General features: G+C 40.6%; 1 protein-coding gene across 2 annotated transcripts in view; it reads right to left on the bottom strand.

Annotated features, from left to right (window-relative positions):
- Window positions 1-15,468, bottom strand: part of SNRK (SNF related kinase) — a 45,980-nt gene extending 30,512 nt beyond the window's left edge. Inside the window, exons 1-3 of one of the 2 annotated variants that reach the window (XM_064444168.1) lie at window positions 15,132-15,468; window positions 3,964-4,062; window positions 1,969-2,662 (exon numbers count right to left, since the gene is read on the bottom strand). In XM_064444168.1, the coding sequence (XP_064300238.1) occupies window positions 1,969-2,557 (589 nt within the window). In that variant the 5' untranslated portion in view covers window positions 2,558-2,662; window positions 3,964-4,062; window positions 15,132-15,468. The remainder of the gene's footprint in view (window positions 1-1,968; window positions 2,663-3,963; window positions 4,063-15,131) is intronic. The other variant, XM_064444169.1, reaches the window with a different exon arrangement.
- Window positions 15,469-15,673: the final 205 nt, after the last annotated feature.

Below are 15,673 nucleotides of genomic sequence, written 5' to 3'. Positions count from 1 at the left end.
TAGCACCCTTAAACATCAGCTACAAGACATTAATTTATTTCTAGTTTTTCTACTGTTCACATCAATCCATTCTGTCTTAGCCAAACCTCCTCCACTATGAATCCATTCAACCGTTTTCTTCTAGTACTATTCAGAAGTTTACCTACCTAATTGCTTACCAAGGCCTCTAAGAAACATTTTATAAGACGCCACCATCCTTACATTTATCATTAAGAGTTCCAAAGTGTGCTTTGTTGGCTATGTAATTCAGTTTAGACCATCTGGTCATAATGCTCCTAATGACCCCCGCCCCCCATTAATCGCCATACAGCTTCTTTCTTCAAAGCATCTTCAGCTGAGCAGCCATATTAAAACTCCATTTTTTTCCTCATCCTCCAAAATCTGACTGCTACTTCTTTTTTCAAGAACTAATTTACATACGGCACCGCACAGAATATTTAACAAATGCATTCCTTCATCTAGTTTTGGAGGCCACTGCAGTCAGTTACCCTCATGCTTCAGGATATTCAAAATGAGAGACATGGAAGAACACAGAAGAACCCAGGAGTTAGGATCTCTACTAATAAAACCAGAACCAACTCATCTAGAACATTTGACTAAATTGAAATCATTTTGTCAAGCATCACTGTAGCATCAGCATGGATTTGCAAAACCACAAATAGCATAGACATCTAAAATTCCTAATTATAGCACACTTGAGAAAGTACTTTCAAATCCAGAAAACCTACAGTAAAATACCTATTCAAAGTCAGAAGCCATGAAGTGACATTGAAATGTTTAAGCAAAGACCAGATCTACTAGATAGAAATATTTATATTAAAAACAATGGAAGAATTTTAGTTCAGTGTGCAAAAACACCTTGTCAGCATACAAAGTTAGCTGATCATTTACGTTGGGCAAACTAGCAAAAAATTAGACAGGTCGGTCTTAAACCATTGCTACAGCCACTACTATAACCACTACAAAACACACAGAGTCATGTACAGAGTCCTAATGAGTGTTATTAAGATAGTAAAAGTATCAGATGCTAGGCACACAAGAACAAGAGGTATGCTGACTACAATAAGCTATTTTTGAAGTACCATTTGGAATTATAGGTATCTGAATTTGTTGAAGTGAGTTCTACCTCCTCTAACAGATACGAGCAATCTGTATGACTACCAGTCATATTCAGTGACTCTATCAATGTTTAGAGCTATTTTAAGGAAACCTCTAAGTTACTTCTGCTAGCATATGCAGTAGACCTAAAAGAGTAAGAGAACTATCTGCAGTAGTCTGTCTAGCACACTCCACTTTCCAGCTAGAAACATTAGACGATTAATTGACACAGTATTATTTCTCCTACCTTTTAAACAACTGGGAGCAACTGGGAACTCACCCCCTACTTTCAGTTCACAGACAACAGAAGGGCAGAGAAGGGGAAGAGGCAGTTCAAGCCTTCCTTAATTTCCTGTCTCCTCCTTCAATAGCCAAGTTAGTACTTATTAAAAATGGATTCCTACCACCTTGCAGCAGAACGTGTAAGCAGCCTGGGCTCACGATGTCATTCTTATATGGCTAAACTAAGGAAAAATAATCACTGAGTCGTTGGGATTTTTTTGGGGAGGAGGGTGATGTTAAAAATAAATTAAAACCAGGCACTTTTATGAAAAGGAGATGGGTCCTCTAACAAAGCCACTACAAATATACACATTGCGCTCACATTATTAATAGAAAAGTTAATTACAATGTATAGAATAGCATCATTTCATGCAAAAATAACTTTTAAGCATTTTGAGAATGTTTGAGTATCTCCTTCAAACAGAGCTGCTCCCGCATTAACTCATCCATAGCTCATCCAGGTTATAAAATTATTTCTTGCCAATTGGCTGTCTAACATATATGACATTATTTTGAAACAGAAAACAGAGTGGTATAACACCACAGTACTTAAGTTTCGATTACTGGTTGAATTCAAAGAGGACATACCCACTGCTGGTGCATCATATTCATCCCCAAGTAAAATTTCAGGAGCAGAATATGCAAGAGATCCACAGCTTGTGGTGAGCTTCTTTCCAGGCTGAAATTTGTTGCTGAAGCCAAAATCAGTCAATTTCACAAGTCCTTGTTTTTCAAAGAAGACCACATTCTCTGGTTTTAAGTCTCTGTGAACTACGTGCAGTTTATGGCAGTAGGATATAGCATGAACTATTTGAGCAAAGTATTTTTTTGCCAGATCCTCATTCAGGCCTTCTTCATGTTTCATGATATAATCAAACATATCTCCTCCATCACCTAGCTCTAAGATAAGATAAAGCTTGGTCTGGGTGTCAATCACTTCATACAGCCGTACTATATTGGGATGCTGCACTAGTTTCATGCATCTAACTTCTTGAAAAAGATGTCCGGTGGCTAGAGTGTCCAGTTTGGTCTTGTCAATTACTTTTACTGCTACTTTTTCACCTGTAAAGACATGCCGAGCGAGTTTGACCACAGCAAAATGGCCTCTGCCCAAAGTTTTATCCAAGTCATACAATCCTGCAATTTTTCCATCATATCCTCGTTTGAAGCCTGCCATTCTGTTCCAGAAGACGAAATAACGTTTAAGCTCTTTGGAAACGTGATCTTTTCATATAAGAGTATCTAATGCAATTAAGTAGTCCATTGTCACTTCCAAGCATACCTGAAAATAAAGAGACAAGATTACATATCTGTATAAAAATAAGCAAAATTATCCTGTAATTCTCCCAAAGCTACACTGGCACATTACCATGGATTACTTAGGAAATTCTTCAGGTGTTTTTGCAAAGGGTTTGATAAGCCACACTGGGTAACAGATTTCTGAAATCACATTATCAGTATGCTTGAAGAAAGTAAATTTCAACATCACAATAATGAAAATGTCTCTGAAGCTCAGTGGCCTTCATGTTATTGAGTTAGAAACCTTGCAAGCAACACTTGAAGCAACCAGTGTTATAAACCTGTAACTTTTCCAGCTACATTAGAAATTAGCTGGGCAGGGAACATGCTTGATTCATCTTATTTTTGGCATATTCCTTCACGTTGCAGCATGAAACAGCTCTAATACAAAGTTCTGATGGCATGACTTTGGACTTTTATCTCCTCCCTTTTAACAGCTTCCTGTTTACCAAAGCTTAGACTGACATACAAGACTTAATTTTGTTACTCTAATTAGTTCAAGCATTATCAATCAATACTGTAATTACAACAAATGAACAAAGCTTTACAGGCTGAAATGAAACATTTGGGTTGGATGTACTCTTAGTGCTAAATAAAATGTCTTGTTAAATATTTTGACTGGAGTTATAAAAACTGGTGATAAAAAGTTTGCATGTAGGCTGCATATGTTCAGCAGTCCTGGGAATGAGTCAGGAGAAGGGGAAGAAGAGTGGGAAGGAAGGGGAGAGAACTCGAGAGTTCAGCTTATTTGTGCTGAACTCCTGCTTACCCATTAATTTTGCATTTAAGGAAACAAGATCTAACTTATAAAATGTTCATATTCAAACCTGCTTTTGAAGGTCTTATGACCCATTGCCATTTTTTTCATGCACAAAACCCCCCAAAAACTTTTCCTGCATTTTAAACTTAGATTCAAGTTTAAATAAAAATCTGTAGCTATCAAAAAGCTAACCATTTCTCTTACTTTGAGTGCAAAGTAGCTAGAAATATGAAAATTAGATGGCTTATTGCCAACTCAGTAAAATACAGAAAACATAGCTCTTTAGAATATATTTTCAGTTTCAAAACTGAACTTCAAAAATAAAATCTTTGAAAAGGAAGCCGGTGAACAAACAGCCCCTTACATTAGTTCTTCTCAAGTCAAAATGTAAACATTAGATTAAAAACACTCCCTGCTAAACAAGTTATTTCACAGGCAGTGAAACTAATGAACCTGGTTTCATATGGATTCAATTACAAGGTTGGGGGGTCCTATGAGGATTCTCTAATGTTTAACAAGCTCACCTTACTGCTTCTCTCAGCTGGAGCCATGGTATAACCTCTTCTCTATCCAGCTGTCTACTTCCACAAAGTCCATGGGAATTCAGTTTGAGACCTCCACCCCTGTAAAATTTGAATGAAATCAATCAGCTTCTGAAACATCAAATCAATCAACTTCTCAAACCTCATAACTTCGGCAAGGAACAGGGTAAGTGTTAACAATCATACCAACGTTGGGGTTTGGTCTTTTGTTTTTCTTTACGGATAATGATCAAGCTTTAAAAAACTTCATTGGGTTTTGTGTTACTGTACCCTTTCATTCTGCTACTGAGCTCTATGCTTCAGATGCTCTTCCAAAACCTACTCCACACTTCACTAGAAGATGCCACAGTACCAAAATTGGGGTTGGCATATCTGCTTCCTGATACATCCCATACTGCTCATCTTACAACGTTTTCCCTACCACTCCCAATTAACCATGTAATACTATCCCATCCTTATTCCACAAAGTACAAAACTAGATTAGAGCATGCTACATTAAACCAAATGCCTGTGTCAAACACTCTCCTACCTGGTAAGTAACCATTAGAGGATACACAGGGAAGAACATAGTACAATGGCAACCAATCAGTAATGAAACTCTCATTACCTTTAAGAGATTCAAAAACTTCTTTACATCAGAGGGCAGTAGCTTTGTGTTTAATAATGCTTGATGGATTCCACCCCACCCCTCCCTGTGAAACTGGGCAGGTACTTTAATAAAGCATGTGAATTTTTAGTACCAAGAACATCCTGCAACAAGGGGTTTGATAGCTTAACTATGTGCTGTGAGAACCACCGCTTCCTCATGTTTGTTTTTAATCTTCTGATAATTTGTGCATCTTCTCATTCACTGTCTGTTCCAAAACAAGAACTACCATGCTCTATTTACCTTACCTCAAACAGCTCACAGTTTTATCTTCCTCCCCTCCCAGCTTCAGTTCAATCTTGTTCAAGTCCTAGTCTGTCACTCATTCTACAGAGGTTATTTCACGGGCTTAGCACTCTTCTCACCTTCTTCTGGTTTGTTCTATACTACTTTCTTTGGCCAATTTGGGTTTTTTTGTTGGGGTTCTTTTTGACTACTACTGAGCACTGACATAACGTTTTCATGTAATGCTTTATTATAGTTGTATAATGTTCCATCATGTTGACCTAACTCCCAAAATGTAGGCTAATGAAAAATAGTGTACACACATGAACCACCTAACCTTAACCTTTATGAAGCAATAGGGGAGATATCAGCTGTGCCCCATGTGGTTGTGACTCCAGAGTCTCAATCCTAGAAGGACTGCAAGCATTTAAAAAACACAAAACAAAAAAAACCCCAGCAAACTACCCCATCCCTCAAACGTACTTCACGGAACTGCTGTCTCCACAGCACCCTAATGACACTCTTCACTGCTTCTAGATTAAAGAAATAAAAGAAAAAAGAGCACACAAACTTACAAAGACAACTTTTTTTAAAACGCCACTAGGACATCACCCCTCCCTACAAATCTGTTTTACCCATAATGCATCCTATAGTCAATACCTTATGCTAATCTACTTAAACTTTAGAATCCTTGAACTTAAAAAAAACCCTGTAGAAGTCATGTCAAAAAACAAAGCAAAACACAAACAGCTATTCCCTATGCAACTGAAGTTACAAACAAAACAAACTCCAGTGGTCAAGTTTTATGGACCATTTCTTTCTTGAATGGTAAGTCAAACCTCAAGTTTTACATCTCTATTCACACAAATTCATCACATCCTACAAATCTGGCCCAGATCATGAAACACCTTTACTCTCTGTGAAGGAGACGTGGCTTTAAGAGAGACTTTCTGTTAAGCCTCGGATTAAAAAACACAGGCACACAAGACAGAGCTTTCTCAGTGCATGGCAAAAACGAAGTCTTGTTACTGGAAGAGGTAAGGAAGATGGAGGTAAAATGGCTAGGTCAATTTGGACTTAGCTTTTCCCTCTCAAATTCAAGAAGGTTCCATCCTTGGCAGAGCAAAAAGGAGAGAGCAAACCCAGCCAGATGTAACAGAATAACTTGCCTGAATTTAAGTAACTACAACACTCAGCAATAAAGGAAGATTTATACATAATTATTTTGTTCACTTGGCACATTCTCAACCACCTTTGTACAAACTCAACAAGTGATTTATCTCTAAATGACAGAACACACAAACATCAACCTGTCAACAAAATTCCAGCAAAAATCCATTATGCTTAAGCCATGGAGAAATACATCAGACAGTAATCAATAGGATAAAACCTTACAGAAATTGAAGATAAACTACGTTTATTAACATTGCAGCCCAATTACCTGAAATAAGATGAATGTAGATTCATTAACTGTTTAACATGAAGTCTCCACAACAACAGTCCAACTAACTTTACATTCTGTGGTCTTAAAATAAGTCTTCAGAGAAGAAACTCCCACAGCTAAACACAAGGATCTTCGATGCACACACGGTTTGAAGGGAACATACCAAAATTAAGAATTGCTCCATAGTAGCAAACAGATGCAAAACTGTCATAGTGGATATAGATACAAACCCTGATTACAATTTAAATATGCTACCTGATGTATCACAGTTGCTATACCAACACTTTTCAGATAAGTAGTTTCTTTTTTCTGTTTCTCGACTAAAAAAAGCAGAATTTTGAAAGCACTAAAGGATCAACTAAGAGCACAGTTTTACAGGGTACCAGCTTTTGAGCTGAAGCCTCTTTGTGACCCTTTCTTTGCAGCTGTCTCCTTGGTTACATCAGTAAAACTTTTCGGGCTAACTATAAATGGAATCACCCAAAATGTCCAGATCTAACACATCTACTACCATCACACTCCAAAACAGGGTTAGTTTTAATGACAGAACATTTCAGTGATCCAGTTTACAATGTGACCTCTTGAACATTTTACCAAATGAAGGAGCTGCAAACTGCAGCACGGAACAATCAATTTCAACCAGCCGTACTTTTGCCAGCAAGCTGAACTACATCCTGAGGAAAAACATTTAAGAGACAGTTATATCACAGAAAATATTTGCCTGTCTTTCTTTCAAATCACATTATCCTTTATAAGTTTATTTTTCAGCATTAGTTTGGGTTTTCTAGGTGGCAAGCTGACTGACCATTAGCAGAATTTAATCAGTGTTGCTAATTACAGTTTTAAAAATGCAGTTTCCCCTGACCATACCGGAATTCAGCTACACCCCCAATACTCATTTTATGCAATGTAGAGATTTACCAGTAAATAGACTGAGAACAGATCCTTCCTTCCATAGAAGCTCATATATCTTATCCCACAAACTACTGCAAACAGCCTCTGTAATGGAGACCTGCAGAAGCTGTTCTGTAATATCACATGCACCCTATTAAGAGGCTTAACAACAGTACTGTGATTTAACAGTCTCTCAAAGATGGATGAATACTCTAATAGATCTTTTTAGAAAAACAGCATGTTTCAGAGACACCAGTTTTTCTTTAAGCAACTCATCCTGTCCAAAAAGTTGCATGTAGAATCTAATGGAAGACCAGCCTAGTTCGTCTTACCTTAATCTGTGTATTAGCTTCTTTAGAAAAATGAAGATTCAAGGTCCCATTTCACCAAAATGTTATACTACTATCAATGCAAAAGTTTCCCCACATTACCAGGCTAACAGACATAAAAAGCTGAAGTAATCTTTACTGGGACGGGCCCATCCGCAGACAGCTAACCATTCCTGTCTCCCTTCAGTCAACACAGATAAGAGGCTATGATAAAACAAATTGCACCCTAAAGCAGTTAGCTAAATAGATCAAATGAATCATTTCTTAAAAGCACACATTTTCATTTTCATTCTCTGTAACAGGAGTTTAGGATGACTAGTTCAGTGGATGTACATATTATACACATCCACAAGATAGACTGAATAAGTTTCACCCTGCTTCTCCTTTTGCTCTCATCTCAGATGAATAACAGCATCTATACCAATTATTTATTTAGTACCTAATTATATGTTGAGACTTATGTTGCTATTTTTCCTAAAAACAGTAAACCAAAATTTGACATAAACCGATCAGAGATCCAGAAGAAATTTTTTTACTCTGAAAGCAATTTCTCCAAATTCTTAGTATCTGAGATCAAACTGCTATGTTACTGTAAGATACCTTCACAGCCTAATCCATGAGCCTTTAAAAACAGCCTATCTTTGCTACTATATGAGCCACTACTTACATGTGATTATGTTACACCTTCACCAGTGTGTCAATCTACTTTCCCAGAGGGCTTTCGATCACCTTTCCTTTTATATAAGGGAGAGCCAACATGCTAGAAGCAGGTACAGAGTGTTGCAAGAGTGAAGTGTGAAGACATCCACGCTTAATGCGTACCACATGCTCTGAAAACTAGTCATGACTCAATTCCTCCAGAGTATTTGAAACTGTTTAAGTCTCATACTATCCAATATTCAAGACAATATGGGTCTTCAGATCCCAAGAAGCTCTATTCTCCTTTTGTTTCCACACAGAGGTGTCACAGTCCAGCAAAGCCCTTCCTCCCCCACCTTCCTGTGACAGAAGCCTTCACAACTACCATTCAAAGGTAAGGTACTCAATAGAAAAAACAGCTGTATACCTGCTCTCAGCCAAACACTTTGCAGATGTAGCTGTTCTTGGGGGGGCAGGGGGGACATGACACACAAGGGCGGGGGTGTTACAACTCAGCCCGTGTATACACTATGCTATCTAATGCTTTATTGTCCACTTTGCATGACTGCACCACAGTGCCTATGCATATCTTCCCCTTCACCGATGACAAACCCCATAAACTCTCCTGCTCCTGGCAAGCTCCACAATAAAACACCACAGCAGATTTTAAGGTGTACGTGCACTTCTTTTATTTTCCTATGAGGCCTCATTGTCATATCCCACAGCATCAGCATCCACCTCATACTGCATTACTACAATGTCAAAATGTATCAGCAAACCTCTCTACTGTTCAGCATGGCTACACTTAAAGTGATGAAGGTAAGAGTTATCAAGTAGTTCTATGTTTCAAACATATAAAGAACTAACCTGCACAATTTAATGTTATTCCCTAGTTTTAAATAGTCTTCAGAATTTTGCTCTGAAAATATGAGAGCTGCCAATTGCTGATGAAGTTTTTCCATTAAACATTTGGGAAGCCTGTAGTGAAATGTTAGTGTTTCACTATTTTTAGAATGTATTGCAGACATTAGAGTTACTGATGCCTAGCCTTAACTCTTCTTAGAATCCAGAAATAAATGCAAAATGCTAACAAGAATCCTTCAACTCTAAGGTCCATTATTCAGTGAGCAGCCAGCAGCAGAAATATTTGGCAGGCCAATAAACTTAATAAAACATTGCTCCTGGACCTATAAACAAAAGGTTGGTGGAGGGCAGGTAGCATTAAAGGTTTGAAAAGAAACAAAAGTTACTAACATTATTTTGTAACAGCAAATTACGATAACCTGCACAACCTGAGATCTAAGAGCATGACTTCTCGTACATCGGAGCTGCCTCGAAAAATTAGATGTAGAAAATATGATGCACGATTCAGGATATCATCAACTAAAGAATACATTTATTTCTTCGACAAGAAATTCCCAAGCTTTTAGACCTCTGGATTGCTGTCTACCATAATATTTTCTTGAAGATCAGTACAGTCACGCCAAGCATTGAAAGTTTAAGCTCTCCTCTTTCCATGGTTTTGCAAAGCTATGGTAAGTGGTTTGCAGAACACTAGTAAAGAGCAAACTAAAATTTGAGAACTGTGTTGTAGAAGCCCCACTATATAGTTGTCATCTTTGTGAGAATCATCTTCAGTACAGACAAGTTAAAAAAGCCGCAGGATCTGAATTGGTCCTTCAAGGCCCCCCACTTTAAAAGTAAAGAATGTCTATTTCCTTTTTCTTTCACAACACGCAGGTGAATTAAAAAAAAACAAAACAAACAGACAACACTGAAGTAGATATATATTGCCAAGCAATAGCAAGAGAGTCGCAGCAATAGGAAGGTTACATTTACAGACTAGATGCCAAAGCTATTAAGACAGATGTGCTAAGAGTGATGAAGCTATGATCCATTGACAAACCCATGATTAGTAGTCACTGGCATTGGTTCCTACTGCCTCTAGTTGTGAAATATGTTAAAAGCCCAAGATACTTCCACATCCATGCTGATAATCACTGATGTTCACAAGGCACTTTCCATTTCTAAAAGGAGGTATTACACAAGACAAATGCAATCTACCCCATGGATTTGAGAACTCTGCAATAGCTTTACACCATCTACAGCCACAGCTCCAAAAGCAAGTAATTTTATGTTGTCTCCGTTTTCCTCTTGTGCTTACTCTCAAAGCCCGGTATGTAGCTAAATAAATAACAAAAGTAATACAGACACCACCACTCCTTTCCCATATCAGATGTTTCAGCAATACACCATTTAAGATTTAAGGCTGCTCTTAAAGTATTATTGCAGAGGAAGAAAACACCAGACCTTCCCAAATGGCTTTGCCCCCATCTTCTGCAAAGTAGTATGCAATAACATCTTTTAAAAAGGACTTGCTCTAAATTTTATAGCTGCTAGTACTTTATCTGTGAATCAGTTATAAAACTTTGTTCAGACCCTGTGATGTCATGATATATAAAAAAATTAGTTTCAATTGAAATGATCATGTTTTGCAGGTCCCATTGAAATTTCTGAAAAGTTTTGCTGTTTCCCAAGAAATTAACATTAATATCTTAGTTACAGACATTCATAAACCTAACCAATTAAGATCTGATATCAAAGCAGTCTGAAGATCACAGAAGCCAACAAGCTTTTCAGTCAACCATCTTATAAACAGATAACTCATGGTAGTTGGACTCACTGGCCCAAAATTATACTTTTCCAAGCTTGATAAGCAATATCTAAGTAGCTTCTCAAAGGCTTTACTGTTCTAAATCCCATCACGTTTTCCTTACACACACACACACCCCCCAAATAACTAGGGCCATGAAACTAATGAAGAAATACTCTGCGTAGCAGACAGAAGTCATATTATTGTGATTCATGATGGTATCACTGTCTTTTAGACAGGACACTACATCTTCATTTCCAGAAAACCTACTGCAGGAACTTTGCATAAAAAAAGACAACTCAGATTTCTATTCCACCAGTCCAGACTCCTTTAGAGGAATCACCTCCTCTGCTCCATGCTCATGAATTCTCAGAATTGTTTCACCTTTTTCAAATGCCTATTCATTAATATTACCACATAATTTTCTCATGCCAGACAGTGTAGCAAAGATTACTAACAGCAGCTCTAAACAATCCACCATTAATCAATGAACACTTCACTGTGGCTTAACATTTTAATAAGTTACCACTGTTGTAACACCTAACATCATCTTTGTTGTGTAAATTCAGAATCACAAAAATTTTTATTTTGCATCAAGGGAGATGAAAGCATCAATCATGAACTCATATTTGAATATTCAGATGCAAGCATGTGCACACATTGTTAGTACCTATTACAAATAATTTCTATTAAATTTCCTAAGAATTATTTCTGAGCTCAAATTTCAGAAAGCTTCATTTGTGTAGCAACCTCTCTGATAAGTCAATTCAGTACTGAAGTTTTCTGTCAAGTTGCTTCTGAGATACTGACATTGTCCATCTAGGATACAAACTACTTAAACTTTCAGAAACAGCACCTACCCCAACCTACAGTTACTAATTTTCAATACTTTACCCTCATTTATAGCATCCTAAATTAGTTAGGCACTGGCAGACATCTGAAATTCACCATGCTTCAGTATGAAACAAAATTATAAAAGTCTAGTTGGTTTAAGTCCAGTCAGTAACTGGATAGGAGACTCCTGCAGAAAACACAGAATGATATGTGAACAGTAAAAGCCAGTCTGTCAAATTCAGTGCAACATTCATGCCCTAATGCTGTTGTAGAAGATCACTGTACAACTGCTTCAGCTTTTCAGAAAGCGAACATGCCCTGCTTTATATTTCACAAGTGTAAAAACTACACAGCACTTTTTCCTCATTAAGTTCTTAACACTGGTGACTTAATCAACTTATGTGTACTAGAACTCTGCCAGGGTAAGTTATCCTAGAATTGTAAGTGAATATACAGTTTTTCAAATCCTCTTAAGCTCTTACATAATACTGTTATGTGTATTAAAACAACAGCTACTTTACATTATTACAGAAGCTGTAGCATTCCAGTTAAGTGCTGGAAAGCAGCGTGACATGGAAGATGCGCAGAACCTCACAGGTTACTGAAGTTAGGAGCTGATGCAATTTAATATCAGTATATTCATCATAAACTGCAGTTCAGCCCTACATACAAAAGACAGAGTCTCTGATCTTAACCACATTTCATCAGTTTCTTATTTGAAAACATAATTAAAAACACTATTAAGATGGAATGGACAGAAGTTCACCAAGAAATTTTACAGCTACAGCATTTCAGCAGAATTTTGAAAGCAGACAAACCCAGGAAAAGTGCATTATTTTAGGAGAGACACATTCTGAGGGAAAAAAAGCTAGCAGTACCAGGGTACTGTGCCCTTGAAAGTAAGGCAGGCAGCAAAGCAAGACAAAGGCAGTAGTTTGGCATTACAGTTGCTAGTGGGATAAAAAGGACAATGATACACCGAAGGTGTAGACTGCAGAACTACTCAAATATGATATCAAAGGCAGGGAGTTAGAGCCTTAGAAGAGATCAGGTTGGTCAGAACAGTGCATGACAAAGATGACTACTGCAAACAGAAGAATATCTGCAGTGGTATCTTAACATGCATACTCTTAACATGCTATTTGTTTAAAATAATCAGAAAGCAGACTACGTATCTACAGCACAGCTACCCACACCACATGGGAATACTAGTTATCACAGCAAGATGATTCAAGGAACAGCAGTAACCTGTAGAGAAATTTCAGTGTCTAAAACTCAATCTGTACTTTCTTGCTTCTGACTTGTGTAAAAAGAAAGAAAGCCAAAACCAAAATCCACTTAAGATGACATCTCCCCCTTTTGCTGTTTTTGTTGGAAGCCTCAGGTGTGGATCACAAAGGTTCTCTTAAAAGAATCAGATGAATGTGCTGTCTTAGATGATACCTTGCCTACCAGGCACTACTCCAACAATCAGGTTAGCTTTTTTTTCCCCAACCACTTGAAAAATCATGCCATCATTCTACCACTTTTCTAGCCTTTTAGAATATTCAGGAAAAGTATGAGACAAGACTGGACTTTCTCCTCCTTAGCTTTAGATGTTGAGTCCTCAAATCTGGATGTTTCCATGCACCAAAAGTAAAAGGGGCAGATATTGGCCTATTTAAGTTAACATTTCAACACGTTCCACAAGGTAAAATTTGATTGCATTATGTAGCAATGACTGCGAGGTCTTGTGAGTTCGTTTCAGATTCCTTCTTTCTAAGGATCAGCAATAGTACAAAAATAACCAGCAGCCAAATTCCCATCTTCTGTGATATACTTATAGCTATATAAAAACCCCCACCATTCATTAACCCAGTTCCTAATGGTGCATGCCTTGCAAGAACTGCTTAATTCTAACATAATAAACATTTGCTTGTAAACACTTCTCTATAGATTTCATCTCGCTGAGATTCATTAAACTGGTCCTTCCCCAGAGCCTGGAAATCTAAATATATCCATAATAAACAACTCCAAAAAGCAGCCTATATGACTAAGTAGTGACTGCACTACAGAGGGCAGGCGTAAGCAGATTTGCACGCAATTCATTCATGCTAGATGGCTGTATATCATACAATACACTTCAGCTGCTTCAGGAACTGCAATGGTACCATTGAGGAAACCACTTCTTTGCATATCTACTCCTAATAAGCTCTTGAAAGCAAGATGATCAGTAAAAAAGTATCTATGCATAAGCAAAAATCCAAGGCTTTTTATACGCCTATATCCCATGTAAAGCTTTCTCCTTCACAGGTGTTCTAGCATCCCTTACCAATAAAAATAACCAGTCTGAAAATAGGTCACATTTGTCACCAATCATCCTCTGGCCAACATAGGCTTTTTCCCTAGTGGATGTCCTCCAATACTTTATCCAGTGTACTTATTAAAAAAAAACACAAACCAAACACACACACCAAAACCAACCACACATCTGTCCTTCAGCTATTACCAAGACTGTACATCAACCACAAACATCTTTAAAAGTAATCTTCCATAAATTTAACTAGTGGAGTGCCAAAACCCACCCAAGCAAAAAGCACAAAGACCTCTCTCCAGGACTTAAGTACTTATCTGACCGATTTCTTGGGTAATCTAAAGGCAGTAAATTCGATGCAGTAAGCATACTGACAGAAGCAATACACGTATTGACAAAGAACAAGGGATACTTGTGCCTCCAGCCTCTGTCAGGGGCACGCTCCAGCTCTGCGAGTAGAAAAGCCTCCAGCTCGCATTCTGAGCAAACCTGTTGGCTACGCACCTGGTTCCGAGGGGTAAGATGCACCGTCATTCCCCCAAAAACGCACCCGTGACCGGCCCGACTCTCTAACCGCAGGCCTTTCGCCTCCCTTGTTTATCTTTTTTTTTTTTTCCCAAGCGGCGGAAAATACGAGGCGGAGCTGGCGAGGGCAGCAGGGTGGCGGAGGAGCGAACTCGCCGCCACTTTTCCTGCGATGACCCCGCGGTGCGCGTCCGGTGCTCCGGGGCGGACGGCGAGGTCGGACGCGCGGGGGGCACAGTCACGCGTGGGGCCGGGTGCCAGGCGGGTGGGCCGGTCACACGCACGCCTCGGTGCCGCGGGGACGCGTCGCACCCCTCGCAGGGGGAAAGGGCTCGCGTGGGGCGCGCCAGGGGGCATGGGAGGCTCCCGCCGGGAGCACACCGTCCCCGCCGTGACACCCGCTTCGTCCTCCCCCCCAAACCCCTCTCCTGAGGGAAAGGGCTTGAGAGTCCCGGGCGGCACCGACACACCGACCTTCGGCGGCCGGGAGACGTCCCCCCACCGCCTTATCCTGGGCCCAGGCCGCCATTGGGCCGCCCGGGAGGAGCTCGGCGGGCGAGGCCGGCTCCGGGAGAAACGGAAAGGCGAAGAGAGGGGATGCAAGGAACCCACCACACCCCACCGCCCCAGCCCGAGCTGAACCCGGCCCAACCCCACCGGCAACTTACCGCCTGCAGCACCGGCGTCTCCTCGGGCCGCCGCGCCCCGCGCCGCCCCCTGCATGGGCAGCACCCGCCTCGACCGCCCTCGGGAGCGGCGGCGGGGACGGGGAGCGCGGCGGAAACGGAGGGAGAGGGTCGCGGACCCCAGCGGGTAAACTCGGGGGTGGGTAAAGCTCGTGTGGGGGCGGCAGTTGCGGTGACTCCCGCCCCGCGCTTGGCTGCCCGGCTTAGCGCTCCGCCGGGCCCCGCCGCTGCGGCTGCAGCGAGTACCGAGACGCAACTGACAACAACGGCGGCGGCGGCTCTCGGAGAGCCGTTGGGCGGGGGGAGGAGGGGGGCGGGGGCGAGGCGGGGCAACGGACCGCCGCGCGAGCCCGCCAGCCGGCCGCCGCTGCGCCTGCGCGGCGGGGAGGCCGCGCCATTGCCGTCACGGCGGGCCAATGGGGGAAGGGGGAGCGCGGCGGGGCGGGGCGGGAGCGGGGGAGAGGCCGCCTGAGGGGAGGGCGGCAGGGGGCAGCTGAGGGGACGGGGTGGTCCGGCGGTGCTCG

This window comes from Phalacrocorax carbo, chromosome 2 (genome assembly GCF_963921805.1).
Source record: "Phalacrocorax carbo chromosome 2, bPhaCar2.1, whole genome shotgun sequence".
Lineage (NCBI taxonomy): Eukaryota > Metazoa > Chordata > Aves > Suliformes > Phalacrocoracidae > Phalacrocorax > Phalacrocorax carbo.
Note: the sequence above shows the minus strand (reverse complement) of the source record. Positions and strands in the feature narration are given on the sequence as shown.